The sequence below is a fragment of the Gorilla gorilla genome, chromosome 4, assembly GCF_029281585.2.
Source record: "Gorilla gorilla gorilla isolate KB3781 chromosome 4, NHGRI_mGorGor1-v2.1_pri, whole genome shotgun sequence".
In the NCBI taxonomy this organism is placed as follows: Eukaryota; Metazoa; Chordata; class Mammalia; order Primates; family Hominidae; genus Gorilla; species Gorilla gorilla.
Window position 1 is genome coordinate 99590709 of NC_073228.2, and position 9951 is coordinate 99600659.

General features: G+C 38.8%; 1 protein-coding gene across 1 annotated transcript in view; it reads left to right on the forward strand.

Annotated features, from left to right (window-relative positions):
* The window catches only part of FAM81B (family with sequence similarity 81 member B), a 59144-nt gene extending 49399 nt beyond the window's left edge, over positions 1 to 9745 (forward strand). The window contains exons 8-10 of the mRNA XM_019026163.2: positions 5855 to 5990; positions 7566 to 7761; positions 9453 to 9745. Of these exons, the coding sequence (XP_018881708.2) occupies positions 5855 to 5990; positions 7566 to 7761; positions 9453 to 9586 (466 nt within the window). The 3' untranslated portion in view covers positions 9587 to 9745. The remainder of the gene's footprint in view (positions 1 to 5854; positions 5991 to 7565; positions 7762 to 9452) is intronic.
* Positions 9746 to 9951: the final 206 nt, after the last annotated feature.

Consider the following 9951-nt stretch of genomic DNA (forward strand, 5'->3'; position numbering starts at 1 on the left):
CTCACCTATTTAGTACAACTGGGAACCATGTCCACTTCTGGCATGTTTGAAAATCAAACGTCACATTTTGGTGGGAGGAATCCCAGAAAAGTGACTATGTTCTAGTGCTTTTTTCTTTAATAAAGTTTAGGAAAGTAGGGGGAAAAAAAAGAGCAGAGCTGCTGCAGGCCAGGGCCACCTTCACTCGGAATACCTCTGTGGTTACCAGATGTCAATCATAGAAAATGTGGGAGAGAAGAGAAGAGCAATACTGGAAAAGTTTCCCCGTGCCACACCTACTCGCAGGTGTCTTGGCAGGGAATCCAGGAGCAAATGCCTTCAAAACGCCAAGGTAATTCCATCTCCACCACCATCCTCATTAGTAAATTGAAACCCGAGACGATGGCTTTTATGTCACCTCACTTGCCAAGATACAGTTAAAACCTGTCAAGACAGGTTGTCAAAATGATACCAGCGGCTAAAACATACAAAGAGCCTCGGCTTCCATAGCCACCATTCCTGACGGCCGAGCACCAGAAACAGCAGCCGAGGAACCTCAAACTTTACATGCGCATTTTTCAAAATTAAAACTATGCATCTGGCCGGGCGCGATGGCTCACCCCTGTAATTCCAGCACTTTGGGAGGCCAAGGCGGGCAGATCACGAGGTCGAGAGATGGAGACCATCCTGGCCAGCATAGTGAAACCCCGCCTGTACTAAAAATACAAAAATTAGCCGGCCGTGGTGGCGGGCGCCTGTAGTCCCAGCTACTCGGGAGGCTGAAGCAGGAGAATGGCTTGAACCCGGGAGGTGGAGGTTGCAGTGAGCAGAGATCGTGCCACTGCCCTCCAGCCTGGCGACAGAGTGAGACTCTGTATCTAAATAAATAAATTAATATAAATAAAACTATGTCTGCAAATTAAAAAAAAAAAGGTTAGATAGGCAATCTTCCCATTTAGAAACATTTACAAATTCAAGTTTAATGGTCAGCTAAACTTATATTGAACTTAAAAGCTACAGTGTTTTCTGACAGTTTTCTAGTGAATTGCTGGGATTTGGGCACTGATCTCTAGAACCGACAAAGACATGCATTGAACCCCTCCACTGTGCCTCCTCCTCAGAAGGTTCATCCTCTGAGCTTCTGCTAAGTAACGTCCTAAGCCTACTTAGTTCTTACACAGCAAGAGTCTTGGCCATCAGGAAATAAAGCTGTCTTTTAACAAGGGTTTGGCAGGGGCAGCACTTACCAGTCACTCCCTAGATAGCTCTTACTGCTGACGCTTGTTTAGTAGACAGTGATTTATAAGAAAAGAAAAAGTGTTTGGTCAATGAAGCAAATGCATAGACTCAAATAATATCATCCAACTTTGAAAACACTACCACAGTAGAAAGTTAATAATTACCCAGTACAGAGATATGTCAAATTCAACTTTGTATCTTTAGCACCCAACACATTGAAACGGAAGTAGAAGCCAATGAATGAATGAATGATTTTTGAGCACCTATATTATGTAAACTGTGTTTTAGAATATCCAAACATAATCCTTGCCACTCACAGTTGGGAAGAAAAAACATAAGTGAAAAGCTAAACACAGGAAAAGTAAAAGTTAAGACAATGTTAAATGAGATGATATATCAATAGGCAGAAATAATAAATATAGTAATTGTCATTTATGAATGCCTACCAACCACTAGTGCTGAAGATACTCAATGCACCCAGCTCTGCAGGGTGGATCTTATTTATCCCTATCTTAAAGATTAGGACATATAAAATCATGGAGATTAATTTGCCCAAAATCACACAGCTAGAAAGTGTCTCACTCTAAAGCTCAAACTGTTTTGATCAATTCATGATGTTTCCATCTCACAATTCTGTCTATTGAAAACTAATTCTACCACAGAAATTTTTAAAAGGGAAAGACCACATTGACTTGGGTGGCTGGGAAACAGGCTGTGAATGTATTGGGATTTGAACAATTTGGAATATCTAAGAAACAAAAGTCTTTCTATCAGAGTGGAGGCAGAATTGATTTTTAGTGTCACTAATTAGAAATCACATAACATTAAGAAGAAATTAGTTTGAGAGTTCTACCTGTAGGTGTAAAGTTAGTAGAAAAACAGTATTTCTTGGAACTAATTTTTGGTTTCTAATGTGAAACTCAGAATCTTAGACTCAGTCTCCAAAGAAATAATAGCATATGGTCTGTCTTAAGCTCTTTTTCAAATATGATTACAAAAATGAAAATATCTTCTGTTTATCAGCAAATGAAAGGCCACTAATTCTTTTTACATTCACACTTGGTCAAAGCCCTATCTAAGTTCTTGATAGCCTGCTAGCAGTAATAGTTTCCAAGAATTCAAAATCTTGGAAAAGTTCATTCAATAGATTTTTTTTTAACACAAGACATTGGTTTTGGGACATAAGTGCACTGGCAAAACTGGCCTAGGATAGAGCTACATCCTCATTTCTGTATGTCATCCATGACCAAGGAAGGCAGACCCTGGCTGCCTTCACCACTAATCCCTCACTGCAGCTCTCTGCCTTGTGCTCTGCTATGTCTGTAGATCTTCACTCAGCTTTCCTTCACTCTTTTGTAACTTTCTCCCTTATAATTGCTCTCGGTGTATACTTTAATTTGATTAAATCAGCATAAACACTTAAAAACATAAAAACAACCAATAGCCCTCATCATCCTAGTGAGGTCTCTAGCTATAATTTAAACGTCTGACTTTTGTGTTTTGAGGAAAAGGAAAGAAAAAGCTCTATCTCATCACCTATCTATATACATCTAATAGAAATGCTCATACATCTATTGAAATAGAAGATTTGGGATCTAAAATGTGAATGTCATCTAAGATAGATTCATACTGCTGAGATTTTAACTGTAAGTTCTGTAATTAATATATTATGGCAAATCATGTCCATTATGTCCGCGAAAAGCTTATGCAAAGAAAGAGTTATACAAACCTTTATTTTACTTATTCTTTTCATCTCTCAAGGAGATTGCTGTTCCAAAAATGCTTTCGAATTTTAATAAACTACCAACAGAATCCAACTTCTGAGTGTTACTAGGAAAATTAATCGCCAGCTGCAAGCAAATCTTGTAATAAAAGGATAAGTAGTAATTCATTCTTTATGGCTTTAATTTCAGAATTTCAATTACTGATATGCCCTTCCAGAGATATTACATGGGCATACTTAATGTTTCCTTGGTTTTCAGAGGGATGTTAATATTGTATCAGTGATAAAAGAGTAAATGCTCTCATTTATTTGTTATACAGTAAAGGTGAGCACTGAAGGCTGGATTCTCAATTGTAAAGCTATCTCTTGATTATCTGGGGATTTACTGGCCCCCTTAACTATGACTATTAATTAATACTTCCACCAGAGACAGGGAAAGGAAGATGAAAGCCAAAGCAGATTAGATTTCTAAATAGCTTGACAAATCTATGATTTGTTATTTGTCAGCAATGCTAATAAAAGATACTTAATGAGAAAGAATGACCCATTTGTTCATTTAGCCAACTATTTATTGAGCACTTACTATATTCCAGGCATTGTTCTCAGCCATGGACAATGCAAAATTCTTGCTTTCATGGAGCTTAAGTTTTAGTGGAGGAGATAGAACACAACTTAGTGTGCGTCAGATGGTGATGAGAATTTTGGAGAAAAATTAAGTAGGGTAAGAGAATAGGAAGTTTCAAATAAGGAGAAAGAGTTTTTTTTTTAAGGTGGTGTATGAATGTAAATCTGAATGAAATTAGGGCAGGAGCCAATGGACATTCTGAGGAAGAGTATTCCAGATAGAGAAAACAATTGGCTAAAATGAGGGAGTCTACGTATCCAGTGGGTGGGCTTATTTGTCTGAGATCCAACAGCTGTTAACCAATAGCACAGGTGATTGGGAATCATGATTAGACTAAGAACACGAATAGAAACCAACTCCATCTTCAGTGTTGAGGTACTCAACAGTCAATCAAGATATGCCTCTTATCTATGTGAAAAATATCACTCTGTGTCAAAAATAATGAGAGAATTCAGAGGACGAAGATCAGAATTTAGCTATTAGACTGTAACTAATATAACTATTGGAAAATTAACTTACATTTCCCATTCCTTGGTTTCATCATCTAAGTCAGGTTTTCTCAGTGTCCGCACTATTGGTATTTCAGCTGGATCATTCTTTGTTGTGAGTCTCTCCTGTGCATTGTAAGATGTTTAGCAGCATCTCTAGTGTCTACCCACTAGATGCCAGTAACACCTCTCAGTTGTGACAACCAAAATTGTCTCCAGATGTTATCAAACGTCCCCCAGGGGCAAGCAGGTGGGAGGGGGGTAACTGCCCCCAGTTGAAAGCTATTAGCCTAAAAATAATGATTTCACAGAACTTGTATTTTCTAATAATTAGCCGAAACACTTTTTCCAAAGAGCAAGAGAGGCATGTACATGCAGTGTATGTCCAGCATGACTTAATCAATTAATTTCCAATGATAAACATCACAAACTAAATTATATGCATATAATTTTGTCTGAAAACATCAGAGCAATTATTACTTTAACTGTCTGTACCACACATTGTAAGACAGTCTGAATATTTTCAATAACAAACATTGTTCTTGCCAATCTAACAGTTTTACCTATTCTAAAAGGGAATTTGAAGCCAACATCTTATCATGAGCAAGTCACATGCAGAAAACACACACACAAACCACTCACAAGTCCCCATCCCTCATCCTACTTCTTCCCAGTCCCATACCTCATTTAATTCAGATTGGATTCCCCTCTCTCCTCAAACCCTCGGCCACTCTACAGTGACTTCTCAACTGATGATATATGATTCCAACCCTTTTATCCACTTCTATTTTTAAAAATCTTTCATTCTCTGTTATTTAATACTTCCATGGTGCATCATCTTGATAGGTCCCGTAGGTACCTTCCTGTACCTCTATTACTTCTGCTTTTGCCCCACATGAGTAATTCAGGGCCTCTTTAAACGCCCTCTAAAAAAAAATCCACTCACACAGACTCATTGGTAGCAATGGGGACTTTATGGAAGATTTTGCCTGAGACAAATGCAACCTAAAGTCCCCCTTGGCGCATTCCCCAGGTTCTTTGGGGGCTTTTCTCCTCCACTCTCCTGCCTCTGACCTTTCTCTCCTCTGCTAGACAATGCAGGTCCTCTCTGCCCCTGCTCCTCTCCCAGCCACATACCAGCACTTAGCAGGAGTCAGCAAACTATCACCCTTAGCCACATTTACCCACAGCTAAGAATGGTTTCTATGCATTCTAATAATTAAAGAGTTCTATTTCATAACATGTGAATATTACATAAAGTTTGATTAGACTGTAACCATACTCATTTCTTTACATATTATCTGTGGCTGCTTTCCCATTGCAATGGAGCATTGAGTGGTTGCAACAGAGACTATATGGCCCACAATGCCTAAAATATTTACTATCTGGCCTTTGACAGACAACTCCTAGCATGAGTAATAATCCCCACCCCAAGGGAACTTATCAAAGTATTTCCTCCACACACAACCAGTGAGCCCCAGGCCATGAGAGGAATTCTGCATGGATAACACTACATTTCAGTGTGGCTGTGGTTAGCTCCTAGCCAGCAGTGCTCCTGTCACTGTGTGTTTGTATTTTAAGGTATGTAGAGGGGGTGTTAACAGTAGCTGGACTGAACTCAAGCTCAGGACAGGAACCCAGAGTGTACTTACCTTGCCTCTGGCACCTCCCACGTCACCCCACAAATACTTGCTAGACACACTGAGTCTCGTCACCTCAAAAAACTGCAGACTTTTTCAATACTAATTTTTTATGTTTAAATTCACTTATTAAAACGAAACAAAACATTTTTTCCCGTAGATTTCATTCACTTTCAAGTAATCTGTATGAAGAAGTTGAGAATAATAAAAAATGGACAGAAAACCAATTTCTCAAATATAGAAAAGACCACCTGGGCCATATAAATGAGTGTCTGAAGGTCCTGCAGGAGAAACTGGTGAGGAGTTCTGTTATTTTGTGAAGGAAGCACCTGCATAGTCCTTGTTAGCAGTGAGTAAAGGTCTGGGAATTTGTACTTCAACATTTATGGTAATCTTCACTGCTTCAGTAACTTTTTTTTTTTTTAAACACCACAATAGGAGTCCAGAGGCCTGTCTTCTGGTCCTGTTTGCTACTCCCCAACTCTGCAAACCTGTGTTTCTCAGAGTGTGCTCTATCTGTACCAAAAGAATCTGAAGAGGTTTTTAAAAAAAAAAAAAAAAAAAAATAGATTGCCACCCCAGACCCAGGGAGTCTGACTCTCTTGGGGCCTCCCCTGGGAATCAGTGGTTAAAGGCACACTCCCTGAGTGATGTGCAGACAAGTCATTTGACTTTTCTGGAGATCTGTTAGTAGATTAAAAGTTTTCAAAACTCTTTTTTTCAGATCAGACCATGTAAAGACAGCCCCAAGCTTTGGGGTGAGGCTACCAAGGTTTATGAGAAATATACTTATTTCAGGGGTCCCCTCTCCCACTGCAACCAGCACATCTTACCCAATGGGAAGGGCAGCACAACGCCATCACTGTGGTCAATGGCTGCCAGTCCTGCAGGTGACTAAAGTAAGATGTTTTGAGAACTTAGGTAGAGAGACTTTAGGCAGAGGCAGCTCAGGAAATAATGTCCCCAGCTCCAACCTGAGTTTGTAAACAGCTGATAGAGTTACAAAGGAGCCAAGAGTTGGAGATAAACATAAAGCTTTATCACTGGTAAGGCTATCAAAGTATGTGTGGTAAGACTGCAGCTGCCGAGTGGGACTGCTAGCTCTTCACTCCTGAATCAGGCAGATTCCTTTACCAGTTATATGCAGCACTAGGTAACGGTGGGGTCATTGTGCAGGCAGAAACCTCCCACCATAAGGAACACAGAGACTGGAATCCACCAACACTTATTCCTGAGGCAGATGGGGCCAAAGAGAGGAGAATCAAAAGGGTCATACCTGCCATGCCCAGTTCCTGCTCCCAGATTCCCGGTGGAGAAGTGAGAAGAAAAGCAGCTGATTATCCTAAGGCTGACTCTGCAGTCCCTACCTTGGTTGTACATTAGAATCACCTGGAGAGTGCTTAAATCCTATCAGTTCTTGAGCTCCATCACAGACCAATTAAATCAGAATTCCTGGGGCTGGGGTATGGTCCAGGTGATGTTAATAAACGACTGGAATGGCGAGTCACTATTCTAGCTGAAGTCTGTCCACGTGGAGGTATGAAATTGAGGGAGTATGTCCAAGAAACTCAGGAAAAGCAGTTATCTAAAATGTCTTTGACTATTAGACTTAAATGCCAAATTCTCAAGGCATTTGGGCCACGCTACAGCCCTTTTCTTTTATTCCATAACATGTTGAATTCCAGAAACTACAAATGAACAGGGCCAAAGGGATTAACTCTTATACTTATGCACACAGTTTTAGATACAAAGGAACTTGGTTTGAATTTTCATGCTTAACATAGAAAAATGAATGTTAAAAATATTTTCTCTAAGCTGAAAGATAAATCCATGTACATTTCTGAAGTTTTATCCCATAATCTCCTTTACAGGAAAAGTCTGAAAATAAAATGGAAGAAAAACTGCTGCAGCTTTCAAGCAAAGTAGAGAATTTCATTAACACACAGAAACGGGAAACACAACTAAGTAAAGTAAAGCATACGGAAAATAAATTGTCCAAAAAGATGGAACAAATGGAAAAGCAGATCTGGGGTGAATTAGAGACAATGCAGAATGAATATCAATCAGGTGAGCAGATACCTTTTATTAAGTAAAGAATATCTGTCCTTTCCTGTTCAATCCCTCAGTCTTCCACTTTGAGCTAATGGCCAGGGATCAATCTTGTCATTAGTGACATCGTTATGTATTTATTCCACTTTTCTAAATATCCTATAGAATATGAGTATTATACTGGAAGGCATATAAATAAATTAACTTTCTTCACTTACACTTGGCAATGTCACAGGCCTGCCATTGGTGTGAAATTTTTTTTTTTTTTTACTAAGATCATGGAATTTTTACTAATTCATGGAATTGTCAGACTTGGAAAATCCTTGGACATACCCAAGATGTGACTTGTGGGTATGTTATGAAATTAAGAGCCTAAATCAAATGCCCTTCTCATTGAACCACAAGTAATGAGCTTGGACAGATGTCAGACTGGAGACCTGACCTTTAGAAGTGAGAAAGAGGGATGAATTAGCAGAGTCCAGTATAATGACTGCTTTTATTTTGAAGAGGCTAATGGCAGCAGTGTCAAGCTGAGCTAACATCAAAGAGGATTAATTTGAAAGGCTCATCTAATTTCTCAAAGGGAAGGACACGGGATAGGTGCTGTGGAGCAGCCATCTGCCTTGAGTCATAATTCTGAGGGAATTACCAGGACTCAGAAGAGTTTCTTTACTAGAGAAAGTCCCAAGTAATTTTTTTTCTTTTGTCTTCTAGATCTCAGAAAAATTCATGTGTAAATTCTACCAAATTTGGTCCTGTATAGAGATACCTTGGAGGTGCCTTGGGAGGACATGAGGGTCTCAATCTGCCAGATGTTCCTGGCATATAAGTAGAATTTGCTGCCTGGAAATTCAACCCTCCCAATATACCCCTCCCACCGTCATATCAAAATAATGAATTATCTGGCCAGGAATCATGTCCCAAACTTAACTGGCCCTTCTTTTAAAGGCCCTGCTTTCTGTTTAACTATCAGAGGTTTAATTTTACTTATTCCATTAGTAAAACTTCAGGGTGAACTGAAAAGGAATTTACCATCTGCAAGTTCTTTCATTTTACTAATGAGGAGGAGTTCTAAAAAGGGGGAACTTCAAATTAATGGTTTGCTGCTTTATGACTTTAATAAAAATGTGTTGAGAAACGACTCTGTGAAAGGCCCCAGTGAATAACAAATGGGTTGTGCCCTAAGGCCTTGAGGTTTGATAGGTCTGTGGTCAGGAGTGACTAGACATGCATAAGAGAGATACAAAGTGCCAGGAGGGAGGAGGGAAGCAGGGGGCCGCTGTTAGGTCCCTCAAATAGGCTACTTTCAGAGAAGATTTAAAATCTCATCTGTGATCTTTACCTTCAATTTGGTAACAAGACTGAAAAAAAATCACACAAGTCTCTCGTCAAAGCATTCAGAAAGAATAAAATATTTTAAATTTCTCTCTTGCAATATAGAATTACACAATATATTTGGGGAGAGGAGGAGAAAAATAATTAAATTTCACAATGAAACCAGATAACCAGATATAAGTTGAAACACTATTGTGAATGGATCTTCATGACATACAAGAAATATTATGTACAATTTTAGGCTGGTCTTCATAGAATTTAATGCGCTTGGAATTAAATGATAATCAATTATGGCAGGACTGCCGATTAGCAACCTTTTTAAAAAAAGCTCTAATGCATTGTTTAAGTGTACCTATTCTTGTACCCTCTTACAGGATTTAAATCAATTCATGACTCTCTCAGCTCCCTCCAACAAATACAGAAAACAAACATGGATTTAGAGAAATATAAAGTACAGAAAGACCTAAAGAAATTACAGCGCAAGATAGTGGAACTCCAGGAAGTATAAACCTTTTCAGTCATCTTCTTTTTCACCAGCCAATGGAGTGATTTGTTGGAAAAAGTTCTGAAGAAGAAAGTTACTATCTCTGGGATGTTTACTGCTTCTAATGTCTCCTTTTAAGGAGACGAATGTACCAGAAAAATAATAAAGCAAAGAAGCTTTGGATGTCTTGAATTTATTAATGAAAAAACTAAGAAATTTCTTTATATATCTGCCTTTATGTATATATATACCTACAAATAATGAAAGAGGAATCTACATAAGGTACATGAGTGAAGTAGGCCAGCTGTAATATATTAAAGAATGACAGGAGCTCTGGCAAATTGGAGAGCACTTACTCTGTCTAAAAATAATAGCTACTATGTAGTGAC